General features: G+C 37.9%; 2 protein-coding genes across 3 annotated transcripts in view; both read right to left on the bottom strand.

Annotated features, from left to right (window-relative positions):
• Window positions 1-18,997, bottom strand: part of LOC145437845 (adhesion G-protein coupled receptor G7-like) — a 449,423-nt gene that overhangs the window by 306,088 nt on the left and 124,338 nt on the right. The window contains exon 1 of one of the 2 annotated variants that reach the window (XM_080315185.1): window positions 2,236-2,441. The exons of the other annotated variant lie outside the window; for it this stretch is intronic. Within the exon in view, the coding sequence (XP_080171311.1) occupies window positions 2,236-2,335 (100 nt within the window). The 5' untranslated portion in view covers window positions 2,336-2,441. Of the gene's footprint in view, window positions 1-2,235; window positions 2,442-18,997 lie in introns of those variants that run through there. 2 annotated transcript variants of the gene reach the window in all.
• LOC145436831 (uncharacterized) lies at window positions 6,838-10,798 on the bottom strand. Its single transcript, XM_080314047.1, has 4 exons — window positions 9,605-10,798; window positions 9,051-9,151; window positions 8,759-8,858; window positions 6,838-7,749 (listed from the first exon to the last, which is right to left on the bottom strand). Exons 1-4 carry the CDS (start codon window positions 9,654-9,656, stop codon window positions 7,685-7,687), a joined length of 318 nt encoding a protein of 105 aa, XP_080170173.1. The 5' UTR covers window positions 9,657-10,798; the 3' UTR covers window positions 6,838-7,684.

Raw genomic sequence — 18,997 nt, 5'->3', positions numbered from 1 at the left:
ATGGTAATCCGTCCATATCCATTCCCGGTGAATTCCGGACAATTATACTTTAAGGAACAGCTTATTGTTTGCACCGAAATCACTAGTCGAAATGTTATGAATAGATGCTGGGATTGCATATTGTCGCGTATGGCACGAAAGTTTTTCAGATTAACGAATGAATTCCGTAATCACTAGTAGCAGTATCGCATATTAGTATTACTATCAAATATTTATCCTCTCTCAGATTCACCGGCAGTGTTCATTAAGGGACTGCTTTCGAAAATTTAGGGCAAGTTATAAATGATAATGTATATATCTTCGGGTGGGCCAAATGTTGTTAGTCACTTTGTTGCATGCTGATATTTCTTGACCCCCGATCAGGCTTGTCGATTATATCGGTAGAGGAAATATATTAAAATCGCCCAAATGTACCATAGTGCGGTACTATATTAAAATCGAAAAATGAGGTTATGTTGAATCGCGCGGAACCTGAAGGAAATTTCAAAATTAATTAAAATCTTTCGAAAATTTGGCAGTGAATTCATAATTTAAATTTGCATGTCGACGGATACCAACACATACTAATTGAATAAGGTGTCGATGGCCGCACAAATTCCCTTCTATGGCAGTAGGTTGCCCATCCCTGATCCAATAGTATGCATACGGTATGTTTTACGCCAAGTTTGAATCCGGATTCCAGTTGTTGAGTCTTTAACATTTCTGACAAATTTCAACGAACTTGTTTGAAAATGGCAAAAAAACAACAACATTGAACAGGACATCAATTTATTGCAAGGTAGGTTGAACTGAGACTAATCCTAATGCTGGTATTGACTACAGAGACCACGGCGTCGTTCTTTAATGTCATGTTAAATTTGATCAGTTTTGGAATTGAATTAAATTGTGTAAGGGTAACTTAATTGAAGGCGAGACCGGGCAAGTTATATTGCATCTAAATCTGTCTTAGGCAGTGCAGTTCGCCAACTATCAACAACAGATACACAGCGCACCGAGCTTTACGCTACTGCCAAAGCTATGAATTAATTAATGACTTACACGTGGGAATTGCTCCAGATTTTCGAAGAATTTCAAAAATTTGCTCAAATGAAGACGAAATCAGACTATACTCTGTTGAGCGCGACTGCTGGAGTTTGAATTTGGCGAGCTTTCTTGAATACCAAATAAGTTTCATGTCCTCTCCGAATGATTGTGAAACACATTTTTAGTCAGAATTCATACAGACTTGGTCAATTTCTCGCCCCCCCCCAGAAAGCCTCCCCACCCCAGGCTGAGAACCAGTGATTTAAATTATACATGGTCAAGGTGAGCAAGTTGACGACAACGTATGCTGTAAGCACCGATCACTGCGTTTGCGATCACTTTATTTGTGATATAACAATGGAGGCTCGGTGATACGCACATAAATTGAACGATTGTTAAGCAATCCGAAATTATGCAAATAACAGCGATTTGGGCGCCATTGATTAGTTGTTGACTTGAAATTTGACTCGTAAATATTACTTCGAGTCACGAGTCAATGTGAATTTTTGAAGCGCCGAGTCAAGTCAAGTCATGTCATTTTTGCAAAATGACTCTAGTCAAGACATACGAAAAAGATGTGTCCAGTTTGACTCGAGTCAAGTCATCACTCGAGTCATCCCAACACTGGTATTGACTGTAGACAGTGGTGAGCCAATGTGAATACAAAGCCATTCTCCTTTGGTGGAAACAACGGGCTAATTTTGGGCCAATAGCGTTGCTCGAAACAACGCGATATACGCATGGCATTATAGACATTTCAATTACGATAGCTAGCATACTTGCGATAAAAGTTTTGTATGGACGTTGCACATAGTTTGATTGAGGACAAGTTATCGCTTTCAGTTTTTCCATTGAAATAATGACCTATTTTGTTTGCTGATGATAACTCTAACTAATTTTGCTACAAAATATCTTGGGGTGACTCAATGCTATCTATAATGATAATAAGGGTTTTCATACAATATCAGTCTAGTGACCATTCGCAGATCTCCTATTTCTAATATTTCACCATACTCCCAAGAACCTAACGAACATTTGTTCCAAATACAATCTGTTCCCGAAATTTCATGCTTTAAGTACAACCCGAACTACATTCAACATGCTGGATAATTTTGTCAAGACAAAACTAGATATCTCAAAACTTCACCTCAAGGAAGATCATAAACCGCTACTCTAGTAATATGTAACTAAAATCAGCTGGTGTATTTGCACCTCTACACTTGTCTTCTGCTATTCTCCATGTCCCATCCTCATTCGTATCATCATCCGACGTTAAATCATCATCGCACCATGCTCGTCTGTCACCATCCATATAGTAACCATCTGCACACGTTACGTTACATATATCCAAGAAAGAGCCAACGGAACAGCTACTATTAAGGGCCCCATTCGGAATCGTTGGATCGGTGTTGCATTTTACAGCTGATGAAAAAATATTTCATCTAAGATGTAATTGTTAATATCGGACATAGTCCTCACCTGTACAAGTTGTTCCTCCCATGTTCCATGAGACTTCTTTGTTGGTATCATTTACTGTATTATTATCCTTGCAACTTGCAATACCCGTACCATCCACATAGAAACCAAATTTACACGTTATGTTGCACGTAGTCCCGAATGAGTCGACAATGCAGCTACTATCAAGGGCCCCGTTCGGAATTGTTGGATCATTGCTGCATCCTTCGGTTGATGAAAAAATTATTTCGAATCAATTTCCAGTCACCAAGTAATCGGTATCGATAAACTATGTTACGCATGCTCTGATTTTTTTGCGATACGATGGTGTGACCTGTGAGAGCTATTGTGTGTTTCACTATGCCTTCATGTATATACCAACTAAATAGACCAGTGGTCCTTAACCGGTGTTCCTTGGAAAATCAGGGGTTTCGCGAGCCAGTCTGGGGGTTCCGCAGAGGTCAAGACACGGAAAACTGATATATACATGATTAGTGGTGATAACATGCCATTATAAGCTGCATGCAATTAGGCGTGATTATAGTAGACGAATTGCGAATGCCGTGGTTTCAGGTCGTGTGCAGTGCCGTACGCAAAGAGGGTTCGGTTTAAAATCGAAACCCCGTCAGTCTGAAATGTCGGTTCTATATTCAATATTTGTTGCAGTGGTTATTAATCAGTGTTCCATCTCAGCAAACACACAACCGTAAAGAAAAATGTGGGATCATGCCGATCAGGTTTTGATTTGATTGTTCCAGGCGTATGTCTTAAATACGTAAAAAGGAGAATCTTGCGTGAAATTTAATCAGAATTAATTCCGTTTCGGTGATATTCGTTCACATTTAATGAGTTCGCTGGATCCATTACATATCGTTACTATGCTGTTTCTTTCATTGCATGCGGCTGTAAACAGTGAACACTCGTATTGGTCGATCTAACCATTCTTTTTCATTTACGGCCTTCATTATACATATATATTCGACACTTTGTATGTACATGGAGCATGGGTCCTAGTTTCATTTCGAAAATAACTAGTGAATGTCATGTAAATACTAATTTAGTTGGAAAGGTTCACTCCACGCAACCTGATCATTCCTGCGTGCCATGCGAGATTTGAAATTTCTCGTCACCGTGGCAGGTCACCTCATCCGCGTCAGCGGTGTCTTGCAAAAGCCTGGAGGTGGGCCGTGCTATAAGTTGTAGTCGACAAACACCATGAATACCCCAAAAACAAACAAAGAAAAAACCGTGGCAGGTAGCACAGGCGACTCTTCTTGTAGTATGTGTCATTGCGTACGGTTGTGTATTGTAAATACCCGAACAGAATTGTGACCGACAGGAGAAATGGGTGAAACTAAACAGTATATACATATTTAAAGCTTAAGAGGTATCTTGGTGTTTCGAAATAATTGCATGTGGTATATGTGGGCGAGAGCTGACTGGATTACTTCAAACGGTACCAGAATAACGTCTATTTTGTTTCACCTGATCTGTCTCGGTGTACATAACAATAGTATTTTCAGTTATTTCTAACATTGCATTGTTTTGCATGACGTCACCAATATCCATTTTACATTATATTACATTGTTTATGATTACGATGTCTGGCAAGGAAGTAAATGCATTACCGTTATATTTGTTGCAGTGCTGCTGGCTAATCGTCTGTATCTATCCCCGTAAATTGAGAGAAAAATGTATACTTATGTCAGCCTGGTATCATAACATGTGGGAGACTATCTGCCATATCTAATGCACTGCTCCCGATTACCGAAACAGCAGCACTGATGTTTTCCAAAGAGCGCACAGAACCTAGTTGACAGCCGGCAAAAGCGAGACTCCCTGAATGGAAAGCAAGAAGACTATGTTCCACGATGAAGCAGGTACGGCCGAATATTTCTAATACATTTAAGACTCACAGGCAGTCAGAATGATTCTATTTTTCTGCTAAATTAAGTCGATGTGATGTTGATTATCATATCTAGCTTGTCAGACCATATGTCAAACCATATATTGAATTTAGATTAATGTTCCATATTCCTTATTGAACGATGTTCGGAATGTCGTGCTGGTATGACTAAGGTATGATAGTGCAGGGATTCTCAAATAGTGGGCTTTGATATTAATTTGAGTCGTGTTAGACCATGGGTGGGCAAAATACGGCCCGCGACACAGTTATGTGCGGCCCGCGAAAGCATTGAGAATCGTATTTGAAATATTGAAAAAATGCGCACTAAAAATCTAATTTCCACTGGGACTCGATTAAACTTTTTATCATGATATTCCAACATTAGTTATATTCTGACTATTACTATATACTATATTTTTCTTTCATCGCTGGTGCGATAGCCTGACGTCAAGGCCCACGCATTTTAAAAGGATTCAATGGCTGAACATTACAGAAAGTCAAAATGGGAATGACTTCCGGATCACAAGTGTAATTTTACATTGGCCACTCAAGCAAGTTTATTACTTTTAGTGCGGTACTTGAAAAAACCGATCTAAACGGTTTGAAAGCGTAACCGACCATTCTGTAGTATCGTAGCATGAGAATATCGAGCGAATATTTTCGTGTGACATGAATATCTTTCATATACCTTTAGTTCGAAATGCGTACTTTTTATCACTGTTCGTGGCGGTTTAGAAAGACGGGTCAGTTTACATCTAAATGTAGTAAGCCTAGTACCTCAAGTAATAAATTTTCCTCGTTTGAAATTCGAGACGGACATACAAAATACTAATCGGTAAAGCAGCAGTAGCAATATTGGTGGTATGTAATTTTTCGTGATATGCAACCATCCTTCTAAACATAAGTTTTTCAAAATTCTTCGTATCGTACAAAATGCGATTGCTACAAATTCGAAACAAATGCACTTCGATTGACGATAGAAATCAAGAACAACGCCATCCTTCGAAGTTGGCGGTTTTTCGTATGGTACACTCTAAATTCGAATGCGTGCAGAGGAACGCAAAATTACATGCCAAATCCGGTTTTTTTTTTAACTACCACACAACGTGCTGGAGCCGATGTGTGCCTGGCTATCCTGTGTTTAGTGGTGGTGTGTTCATGCTGACTTGCGCAGAGCTCGAAATTAATACCAGCCATCCATGAATTTTTACTCAGCTTAGGCTCAAAAAAGATTTTATTGCAACGAAAGATGAAAACAGAACATTCATTTGCAGACGAAAAAGTGTGAATTTCTAGCTTGCACAATTGAAAAATTTAAGCTTTTCCAAATAGAAATAAGAACTACAGCTACAAAGTTGTCATAAATTAGATTCTAATTAGAGCAAAGAAACGTTGCACTAATTGGTGTAGAATTAGAATTATAGCAACACAGTTGTTTTCGCAAATTAGATTCTAATTAGAGAAAAGAAGCATTTCACAAATTGGTGTAGCAATAGAATTATAGCGACACAGTTGCAACCACAAATCACATTTGAATCAGAGCAAAGAAACAATTACAATCCTAGCGACACGGTTGTTTTCACAAACTAGTTTCAAAATTAGAGCAAAGAAACATTTCACAAATTGGTATGGAATTAGAATTATAGCAACACAGTTGTTTTCGCAAATTAGATTCTAATTAGAGAAAAGAAGCATTTCACAAATTGGTGTAGCAATAGAATTATAGCGACACAGTTGCAACCACAAATTACATTTGAATCAAAGCAAAGAAACATTTCACAAATTGGGACAGAATTAGAATCATAGCGACATAGTTGTCATCACAAATTAGATTCTAATTGGAGCAAAAAACATTTCAAAAATTGGAGTAGAATTACAATCATAGCAACACAGTTGTTTTCACAAATTAGATTCAAATTAGAGCAAAGAAACATTTCACAAATTGGGGTAGAATTACAATCATAGCAACACAGTTGTTTTCATAAATTAGATTCTAATAAGTGCAAAAAACATTTCCCAAATTGGAGTATAATTAAAGTCATAGCGACACAGTTGTTATCACAAATTAGATTCTAATTAGTGCAAAAAACATTTCATAAATTGGAGTAGAGTTAGAATCATAGCGACACAATTGTTATCACAAATTAGATTCTAATTAGAGCAAAAAACATTTCAAAAATAGGAGTAGAATTACAATCATAGCAACACAGTTGTTTTCACAAATTATACTCTAATTAACGCAAAAATATTTCCCAAATTGGAGTAGAATTAGAATCATAGCGGCACAGTTGTTATCACAAATTAGATTCTAATTAGAGCAAAAAAACATTTCAAAAATTGGATTAGAATCAGAATTATGGTAACACCGTGGTTTTCACAAATTAGATTCTAATTAGATCAAAAAAACATTTCCCAAATTGGATTAGAATTATAATTACGGTATAGCGACAGTTGTTATCACAAATTAGATTCGAATCAGAGCAAAGTAACATTTGAAAAATTGAAGTAGAATCAGAATAATTACTGCAGTATATTTTCTGAATTAGACTACAATCCAATTAGAGGTAGTTTTTATTTCAAATTAGAGTAGAATTAGAAATATAGCTATACGGTAGTTGTTTTCTAAATTAGATTCGATTGAGAGCAAAGAAACATTTCACAAATTAGCGTAGCATCAGAATTTATAGCTACACAACTTTTTCCAAATTAGAGTAGAAATAGATTTGTAGCTTTTTTTTCGAAATTAGAGTGGGATCAGAATTATAGTAACAGTTTTTTTCAAATTATAGAGTAGAATTAGAACTATAGCCACACTGTTTTTTCCAAATTAGAGTAGGCTACAATTAGAATTATAGGTTCAGTTGTTTTCACAAATTAGATTCGAATGAGAGAGACGAAGCACTTCACGAATTAAATTAGAATTATAATTATAGCTAGTTTTTTTTTCAAAATTAGAGCATCATCAGAATTTTAGCTACACATTTTTTTCACTCTAATTAGACAACTAGACTAGTACTAGAATTGTATAGTTGTCCAAGTCAGCAAACGAAATCAAAATAATTACTGGGATTTCTGAAATCTGCTCATAAAACAGAGAAGCTTCTTTGATTGAAACCCAAATTTTTGTCTTCAATCAGGACATACTGTAAAATTGAGAGTATCTGGAAAACTTTTGGATATGTGGGGTCACAAACATAATAGAGAAGATCCAGCACCATCTCAAATGGTGTCGCTTTATTGTGAGACGATCCCTTTATGCGGAAGCCATTCGCCACGATCCATGACTGCAGGTCACCATTTTCATGGTGCGCTAGTACGAGATGTCGAGGACTCAGCTTTGTGGCCGTTAATTCGACTGAATGGGCCTGGAATTGAAAGAAATATGTTAAGTAAAATTATATTGCCAATAATCCATGTGTGAATTGAAAGCACAAGATTTAGATTATGTAGAAATGCCTTTATGGGACTTCTGCATAATGAATATTGAATAAAAATAGAGCTGAATAGGTCAATATAGGTTTTTGTCAATATGGTTTAACAAGCTTAACTCATGGAAACAAGTGATAGCAAATTCTGTCGTCACGATATGCTGTCTAGTCGTTGACATGTATGGGTTTTTCCACATAATCATAAGTTTACTAACCTTTAATGATCCATTCAGATTTGATCAGTATACCATCATACAGGTTCCTTTTGGAACGGCACAAGTATTATGTTCACATTCACAGATTCTATGCACTATATCCATGGTAGCCATCCTCATGGTCTCGAAGTCAGGAAAACCAAAAATTACATTAGCAGCAGAAATGATGGTTTGGGACAAAAACGAATTTGCACCAGCTCTTTCTAACTTAGATTTAGCCTTATCAAAAAGAATGATGTAATTGAAAAGCATTTAATAAACATTTATTTTTGGAGACCTTTTTCAGTTCGAGTGTTTATTGCACCGTCATAACATAAACAGCGTCAATCAAAACATAGGCCTACCATATTTTCAGCACCCAAAAACAATTGTGCCACATTTTGGCGGCACACATCTGAGCTCAACAGACCCTGAATTAGAGCACATGTTTGTGGCGCAACTTGGAAATTAACAGACCCCCGAATTAGAACCAACTCAACATGCGCGCATGTTAAGCCATAAACTTTTCAAACTAGCTGTGCTTTTGTGACGGTCTGTTAAGTTCGAACTTGTGCCAGATAGTGGCATGCAAAACGTCCAAGGAGTTACGGAAGACGCCGAACAATGTTTGCCGAAAAATCAGGACAAGAGTCGAAATCAGTACAAATCTGACAAATCAGGACGTTATGGTACTTCTATGTTCATTGTTCACACAGTACCAGGTTAAGCAAGCAGCAAATCCTACAACTCACCTGATAAAGCGTTATCGCCCTCAAATCCTGTTGTGATTCTCTTTTCAGTTACTGCATTTCGTAACTCCATCAGGAGTATAACCGCAGCGGGTTCTTTTCCCTACAAATAAATATAATAATAAATATAAATAATGTAGAAGATTTGGTTGAAGGACATTCCACTTATTGCATTCCGGTTGATATGAAGGCAAGAGTTCTGACACAACAATATTTAATATATAAAATTGCAACAAAAATAAACAGGATTATCCCAATTAATAAATTCATTCTAGAATAGTTAAATAATACTAACCTCTTCATCTGTCTCTAGCTCTACTCCAAATATTTCGTCATGAGTAGTAAGTATTTCGCTTCGACACTCCTCGGAACAAAGATTTGAAACCCCGCTCTGATCTATTACAAAGGCAAAGTGTTAATATAAAAGCAGCTATGTAGTGAGCTAAGCATGCACATTGCACAAACACTTCTATGTGTTATATAGAGGGAACTTGATATGAATATAATAGGATTTATTTCACTGGATAATATTAATAATAATTATTATAATAGGTTCATGAATGAAATGTCATGTTTTCAACCAATGAAAATGTCATGTAATTGGAAAAACAAGTGAGTCAACTGCAAAGCAAGATCTATATAACTTGGTCAAGAATTCTAGTTGTAAACCCATATTGCATCAAGTTAGAGGATTAACTGACATTCTGAAACTCAGTTTCGATGCTACTGCAAGTTGATCTAAAAGGCAATCTACCAATTTTTCTCACACTGCTGCTTGCTGTAAGAACCCTCTTGACAACATACCGGTAATCATAACATATCGCATGTTGATATTCTTGAACGAATTACCTTCAATTATTAAAGCAATGTGTTCTCTCGTAATGCCGTACGCAATCAACATCTTCTTTATTCCTTCCGCTATGATGAGATTAGCGACACGTTCATCCACATCCACAAAGTCACTGTACTGCGAACTGTCGCTCCATTTAAATTTGACCCTTTGACCGTGACTGAGTTCCCGCCGTTACCGAGAGATGTGAAGCGTGAATGAGAGAGAGAGAGAGAGAGAGGGATAGCAATAGAGAAATATAGAGATGTTTATTCAGTCAACAGTCAAAAGCAGAATGCACTGATAATAGCTAGGTAACACTAACGATTACTAAATAACGTACTTCAAAATTACATGGTGATGACAATGATTGAATGATTGATTGATTTTTTCATTGCTATACTGCTGATATATCAATCATCAATAATGGGGAAACGCAATATAATGGAAGTCATAGTCAAGTCAGACAATCATGTGGTTGTAACAATGATATATATAATTGGGTTGAAATGATCAATTTCTTCTGCCAGTTTGGTAGGTAAATAAAATGAGAAGAGAAACGTTCACAAAACCTCGTAAAAGCAAGAAAGCGACACACTAAAATAATGGAGCGACATTGATGAGACAGCAGTCCACTTCATGGCTCCTGAGCAATGTGCCCTTTTAGGTACGCATGTGTGCAATTGATTTGAGCTGACACGGTCTCTGCTCACATAAATTATAAGTTGCGCACAAAAAATCCGAAGAGATGACCTTTTTTTAGCGGTTACGCACTGTTGTCCAAGGGACCGCGCAGTGAATAGGTGAGCGCTTGCTGCAGACTCGTCAAAATTAGAGGTAACATTGCTTCTGAGCTATATGTAAACGGGGCTAAAAGCACGCATTACTTACACGAGAGTCGTTATTACCGTTCAACATCTATTATAGAAATGCTGCATCATTTGAGAATCTATATCTTGCAGCTTAATTCCTCCCCTGCAAATAACCCAGCAAACGGAGCCCAGGGTCATTGGGTTTACCGATGACGTTATGATCGGCACCCGAGTGTACCGTACCTTACCCTGGATGATCTGGTCATTTACCAGTGACATTACGATTACATTTCAGCAGCGTTTCCAGCGTCGACCTCACAATCCCTCTCAATCTTACTGATCTCACAACTCGTGCGGCGACTTACCGGACTATTAAAATGTATACGTTAACTCTTTCATAGTGATCAAGGCCGGCGACAGATGATAAGATGAGAGCAGAAGCACATATTTCGTAACTTTATCTGATGAAATGTGGACTTGCACATATTATGACACCACTTCGGCGAAAGATTTGAGTCGACTTCATGTGTTTGTCCCATATTGCATCTTTGAATGCACAATTTTGTGTCTAAATCGATGCTTTCGATTTAGAGTGTATGTTCACCAATCACTTAACGAAAACGATAGCGAATTGTGATTACAACTCGGTTAGTTGATCGACACAGTTGCAGATTCATAGGCTTGATGTAATCTTAATTCACCGACAAATGCTTGATGTGATAAAGCTCGATCAACATTCGAGTGGGGCAATTTTCAAAATATCTGTCGCAAAGAAAATATTGAATGAAGACTCACGCATTCGTTCCATATTTCAAGCATGTAAAAATTATTTTCTGTTACAACAAATTATTTTCTGCTGCACTAACATAATTGGTATCTAGAAAAACTATCCATACGACGGAACCGATGTTGGGAAGTGTCCATAATCCGACGAGTGAGTAAAATACACCTTGACTGCCATTTGTTATGTATTTTGGTAGGATGAAAATAAAGAGTCTCTCTCTCTCTCTCTCTCTCTCTCTCTCTCTCTCTCTCTCTCTCTCTCTCTCTCTCTCTCTCTCTCTCTCTCTCTCTCTCTCTAACTCAAGTCTATCCAACTAAGATAACCGTAACAAACATTTCCAAAATTGGTTTTGCGATGATTAAAGTTTTTGTGAAACGGTGCGAACGAATTAAGCAGTAATCAAGCGGCGGTATGTCAATTTAAAAATAGTGTGGTATCTTGAAACCGGGAAATGCGCATAAGTGTTTCAATTCTCACCACACACTCCATAATGAAGTATTGAGCCGATTTTTAAATGTATCAATAACGACTTGCAAAACGAAAATTATTTAAATATGTTTTGTGTTGGTCTGTAAATTCAACATTAACGGTATTGTTGCTATACCTTCGACCTTGGTAATTACAACTGATCGATTTGTAAAATCCGAGTTGGAAATCACATTATAACATTCTGTAATACATACAGGGGTGAGTAATGGATTAATTCCCAATCAAGAATATTTCATTACGAAACTCGAACACAAGCGTAATTTTACATTGACAACTCTAGCGCGTTTAATACGCTGTGGTGTACTTGGACACATCGATTCGCGATTGTGTTAGGTAGATTCACAAATGGAGATGATAATAACACTGATCCAAAAGTTTTTTTGTACAACTTTTTCGTAACTTCGTTACAACCCATTTGTGATGAATTGTCGAATGTGATTTAAAACCACAAGTCGAAGATGAATGAGTTGTTTTATTCAAAAATAAAAAAAAACTGTTCCGACGACTTGTTTCAAGTCTTGCGATTAGATGTTATCTTTTGCGGTTGGAATAAAACGAAAGTTCGTTGAAATAGACTACTTACGGGTTCAATAATATTCTCTATCGACGAATGCGAATAATCCGACAGCTACAAGCAGACTTAAAAAATTGTTGCGGTTTTGTAGTTAACTCAAGTCAGTGACCGTGTTTGCGTTGATTTCAAGAACGATCATGACGATTTAGCCGGATGAATTAGTTAATGTGGTAATAACTATACCCGTAAGAGTTGCTGATATTTCGATATCTTTTACACTGTAACAAACGGATTCACTTGCGATAAATTAATTATCTTCTGCGATGGACCGACTAATCAAATCTTGTATACTCAAAACATAATTGAATAGTATATTCATATTGAAATGAACCCGAATATTTTCGGCTGACACTCGTCAGGGGTAATCGTCAGCAACTATTAGAGAATTGGAAAGAACATTGTATATCAACAATCGTATCACAAAATATGACGTCACCAGCATGAAATTTCGTGAATGAGAGAGCGTTCAATGTACTATTTTTAGGTGGTACACGAACTCCTTTTGTTCACAGAGTTTTGGTTGGTGTATTTTGATAAAAGTCGACTCCAAGTCATCCAAATGGAATTGTGAACGGCCTCGCCCAACGATTCGAAATCGGTCGTCTCGATAATTATTCGCCCACATCGGATTATCTAACATATGTTTGCCGATGGCAGAATTAATGGCCTTTGATCGATCAGCATCAATCTTAAGCGGATGAGTTAAGGGTGAGCTTTTCACTGAGCGTGATGCGCGTGTTCTGATGAATCTGGGGACATGTTGGTTTATGCGTTCCTGCAGACGTTTTGACGTTCTTCCTACGTAGCCACAATCACAGTGGCACTTATATTCGTACACTACATTACTTTGTTGAAGTGCAGGGAGAGCGTCTTTGCGTGTTGAAGGGAGCAGTTGTGTTGTTGTAAAAATCACATTGGTTTTGACTGTGTCGTAACCAGACATGGGGTGATTACTTCATGAATGTAATCGATTGCGATTACGATTACTTCTGAATCACGCGATTACGATTACGATTACGATTACAGCAAAATCAGGAAGTAGTCGATTACGATTACGATTACATTGCGAAAGTAATCACGATTACTCACGATTACATTTATTTTGCATCGTAGTAGTTATATTGGAAGACAATACATGGATTGCGCTGAATAGGCCAAATGATTTAACAACTGTCTTCACAAAAGATGGGACATTTCTTTGTTACGTCATAATGTGCCCATTGCTCATTTCATAGAGGACGGTTTATCGCACACAACGTTTTGCATTCTTGCCAGGGCCATAACTGCCGCACCCCAAATTCCCCAATAGGGTGGGGAGCGTGGTTGGAGGGTAGGCTACTCAAAAGTATTTCGTAAACCAACATAAATCATAGAGTATTTTCGAGAGATTTCATTAACTTGGAAATTCTCTTTGAGCTTTGCGATTTAAATGTCTCTAGATAGATTGATTTCGAAATGCATACGTCTCCCCTCAAGAAATAAAGCATGTATCATTCATAGTAATAGGCATTTAGGTGCCATTCAATACCGCTCCTCGACACATCAAACGAAATATGCAGATTCGGCCAACATGAGAATCCACGAAGTTTGCTACTAAAGAAAGACATTGGCAAAAACTTGGGGTCTGTGTCCATTGTCAATAGCCGCGCTGGGTGGGCGTGACTAACAGTCCATTCCTTTCAATCTGAGCCCACGATGCAAATGCCACCCGGCCACCCACAGAGATATGACAATTCGTGAGTGTGTCTCATGCAAGTTTTCTTTTAGTCTGCTATATTTGGGCCACTACAATCAATATCTTTTGGCTATATAACAGACCGGAGGTCACGAATTAACAGCATACAATAAAGTAATTATTGCAAGATACCAGATGTTATAATTATTAATTACGCGCCCCCTGCTCTTCAGGTCAATCTGGCCATCGCTCTGGCGCTGAGATAGGAATAAAAATGCAATATAATGCAATTACCAATATTATTGAATAAATTAAATCTTCAACATCAAAATTGACTACTCTATGGGGGCACAAGACCAATGTTTGGGTGGGGGAAACTTTTGCGATTTTGATCCTGATTCTAGTTACAACTCACGCTAACATGGTATATAAGTCGATGGCTATGGCGGCAGGTCCAAATGTTCAGTAAAGAATTGTGAAATAGTGATTGGCGCCCGTTTTGAGCAGAATAATATGAGAATAAGGGAAAGTGAACATAAAATTCTGCCTTCAACTTAATGCAGATAAGGTAATGCAGGCTGCCATTTCGTAAACGGCAAACCAACGGCTCAGTTATTATATATATCAGCAGCTGTTGATTTTAATGCGCCGTTGTGGAAACCGTAATGTTTTATTTGGCGAGTACAAAATTTCAAGCCTTTGTCTGGTGTAGGTTCGTACCATATAGGCCTACTTGTCGCCAAGCAGCAAAACTGTAACTGCATTTAACTATAGAATTAGACCTATTACATTCTATAGTTTAACTAAGCAGAACCAAACTTCAATACAAAAGTTGCTTAGGCAGAGAGGTGATTAATTATCCTGTTGCGAGGTAGTGGTGTCTGAAATGTATTGATAACCCGATATTTAGCACGATGGGTTTTCTTACAATCACACTAATGTACACCGAATATCTATTTTCTATGTGTGGACACGTCTCACGCAAAGACGAGCAGAGTTAATAGGCAACCTCTGACGTAATAATGAGCAGTGGCATTAGAAAATACGACGCTTGTGCTCTCAATAACTGGTATAATGTGCATTCCTTGTTCACGAGTGTTCAGTTTATGTCACAGTCCTTGTACCAATAAAAAATAATCGTTCTTTCGCAAAAAAATCGATTAAATATGGGAAGTAGTCGATTACGATTACTTCGGGATTTTTTCGAATGTAATCGATTGCGATTACGATTACTTGAAAATGCTGTAATCGTCGTAATCGATTACGATTACTAATCGCGATTACCCCATGTCTGGTCGTAACACTTACTGACCGCAGAAATCAATTGTTTTTCAAAGCGGGTGGAGATAGGGCCAATCCAAGGTAGATGGATATAAACATCTTTTACTGTTCGTTCGGTGGGCTTTGTTGGTTTTTCTGCGTTGAATTGCGTTAATTTCCTCTCTATGCCGCGGCTGATGACGTGTTCAGGGTAACCGTTATCCAGTAAGATTTTTCGGATGTTGTCAAGTTCTAATATCAGTTTGTGTACCACCTAAAAATAGTACATTGAACGCTCTCTCATTCACGAAATTTCATGCTGGTGACGTCATATTTTGTGATACGATTGTTGATATACAATGTTCTTTCCAATTCTCTACTAGTTGCTGACGATTACCCCTGACGAGTGTCAGCCGAAAATATTCGGGTTCATTTCAATATGAATATACTATTCAATGGGGGAGTTCCACTTCATTTTGAACACGCGGAGGCGATAAAGATAACTCGACCCAAATCTGGTTTGTTGCTATATGCTTTACTATGGGATTGGGCTAAACAGGGACCCAATTTCATCTCTTGAGGTACGACGAGGATGGCGAAAGTATCCAGATCTATATAAATTATCCATATGGATATCAAATAGCTGTTAGCCGACGAAAATGATGATATTTCTTGGCGTCTTGTCCTCGTGATTAGAGCCCGACCGATATTGGATTTCTGAGCCGATACCGATAAGACCGATATCCAGTACCTCCACCGATAACCCCGATATATTCAGCCGATATTCAAAAGATATGGAATCTAGCTCAAGGCCCATATTTAACACCTCAGAACATTTCTTTCAACAACTTTACAGCCATTGATATGCTTGAACATGAAATAAATGATCAAGGAACTATAAAAATGTATTAAAAGCACCTATCCAGCAGTTGCAGATTACAGTTCACGAAGCACAATTTCTCGGCCCTTTCTCCAAGGAGTGAACTTCTGTGGTCTTCCATAGATGATGTATATAGTACTAAACACAGTGAGCAGTCTTTCACTTGGTAGCATAGTTAGTGGCACAGCAGGAAATCTTTCTTCATTTCGGTTCCACCGCTCCCTTGCAGGGGATCTTTCCTTCAATGGTTTAACCAAATATTGATATTGATATTCTTCTGACACCTGGAGCCTTCAGCACATCATTAACAAATAGCTGATGAGAATGTGCAAAAGAACTCAAATTGTCCACGTCTGCAACTGCTCCACCCATCCCCCATGGGCCTTTGACCAGCATTTCAACAATCAATTGATCAATATTTTACACTCTTTTGTCAGAATTGGCCAATGTCATCATGGAATCAAAAATTTTCGTATCAATTACTGGCTTTACTCCACGTTTGCTTGATTTTCTTGCCCTCTATGCTCGCATATTTCCTATCATGGTGTCTCCGCAGCCGCAGGCCTCAGTCAGACGACTTCATACATTACTGGTATAATTAGCTCTGTTGGTACCGAACCGGGAAATGTTTCGACGCGACGCTTTTCTCTATCATTACGAGGGTCAGTCCAGCATGATTGAAGTTCTCATTTCTCTTACTGATTGACATCTTCTGCAGACAACTATCCATCCAGCTGCTCTCTGTCTTTGCTCATCGATCACTGAAGGGGGATTCCCACGAAGTCAGTGGGGCATAACGGTGGTTAGTTATCTATAATATTCAGATAGACACACCTACTGCCCTCTATGCAGTATGCACTATATGCAGCTTGGCCATTTATTTTTATAATTGAACGTCCTCACGTCTTTCACCGACTTCTCTTGACTCCCTGCCACCATGTTGTGACGTCACGAAAATGGCCGATATTTTTTTACCTTCAATGGCCGATACCGATATTTCTCTCCAAGCGTGATATCGACTCGATATTATCGGCGAGCCGATAATCGGTCGGGCTTTACTCGTGATGGACATTGACATCCAGGCAACTTACTATCACTGTTAATTTTCTGAGTCATATGATATGGCTGTTGTTATATTACTCATTGCGTAAGGACGACAGTCATTAGATATCAAAAGATGCATCAATTAGAACCAGAAAGTTTTCGGGAGGATGGTTCCATTTACGAAGAAGAGGTATATGGAGGATGCCGAGTCCTGGAACAGTCTGCAGAATATCAGTTCACCAACTGCATTCCCTGCAGTAAATCGGTTCACCCATCAGTGTTGTTTGGCAAGAAAAATTATGCAATGAAGCTGTGAGGTCCTACAACATATAAAAATCATGCGTTTGAATTGCGCTGAAGCTGATGAAACTTCAATTGAGGCAGCCTCGTCTGTTTTGAATGAAAGAGGTTGCAGAAGAGACGTCAGTGTCATAAGCTTTTGCAAAAGAATAAACTGTAGAGTCAGCAGTCACGGCATCTTATTCTGACAATTCAACAATTCGTAAAAAGGAATAGCTGAATCTATAGTGTGTCACCCGTTATCGAAAGAAGCATATTTGATAGTTGGTAGTGAAAAGCAACCATTATTCCGATGATAAATCCATTGAATATTGTACCGGTACGTTTTTCAAGTACAGTCACTTCAACTTCTTCTTTGACATTCTGGTACGTTGCCTATCGTATGGATTGAATTACAGCTGTTGGACATCGAACCCAGAAGAGTATCAGTGAAGATGACTAAATCCAGTGATGATTATGAGCCTGAGTGGAATTGGTGACAAGTTTACACACAACTTTGCTTCATTCTTAATTATTCCATGCAAGTACACCTTCTGTCATGCGCAACTTATTGGCGAAACCAAAGTTTCCGGTCTGGATTACGAGCTCTCTATTGCGTTCATGATATCCATGAACGCTGTCGGATATTAAAAGGATGGCATCATTTTTGTACTTCCAACGGAACGACTTGGAAATTAGGTTTAGTTGTAAGACAGTGACGCAAACGATCTCATATGACTTCAACAAAGCAGGACTATTGTTGTCGGTTGCTTACTACCTGGACTCTTATTATACGTATCTGATACATATTATATTGATAGCGCAATGAACTTTGCTAAAAGCTTCAAGATTTTCAAGTTCAAACTTAAATGATCAAGCATGACGAAGGCTCACAAGCTCATTTTTGTGTTTTACAATCTGCAATTTCATGTTAGTATTCTCGTTGAATGTTCTTGGATATGGTGATGCTATTTGTATCAGTTGGGTTTACACCGTAGTATTTTGCTTTGTGTCTTAATGCAGACCCATACATGGGTTTCTCAAATAGCAGGTTGACATTCCTTTTTCCTAAGAATTATGTAATAGAGTAATAAATGAGCATGTGTAATAAGTTTCTTAGAATTTTATTATACAAAATTTATGTTCTTACCATTCAATTTATTTTAGGGGTCGGGCAAAAAATATTCGAGAACCTCTTCTTTATAGACTATATATGCTTTGCGACTTCATTTCATAACTGTTCCATTTTATTCAACAAGATAACTACAACAATACAACTGGTTCATCGTTTATTGTCAATCATCAGAGAGGATGAGATCTAATTGGTATTATTAGTATTTTATTATTTGAATATACCAACAGCAACGGATAGTGATGAGATAAAGGATAGGACTCGGGTATTGAAATGACATGAATATATGTAGAAAGGGTTTGTGTTGAATCCAGTCCAACCTGATGTAGTATTGGCCGCTAAATGGAGAAAATAATAATGATAGAACCATTGCAGTTGGTGATAAGGATATAATCATAATTTCAGCACTTATCACGATGACAAGACGCCAAGAAATAGCATCATTTTCGTCGGCTAACAGCTATTTGATATCCATATGGATGAT

The sequence above is a fragment of the Botryllus schlosseri genome, chromosome 4, assembly GCF_051294905.1.
Source record: "Botryllus schlosseri isolate E-star chromosome 4, Bs_hap1, whole genome shotgun sequence".
NCBI classification, from domain to species: Eukaryota; Metazoa; Chordata; class Ascidiacea; order Stolidobranchia; family Styelidae; genus Botryllus; species Botryllus schlosseri.
Note: the sequence above shows the minus strand (reverse complement) of the source record. Positions and strands in the feature narration are given on the sequence as shown.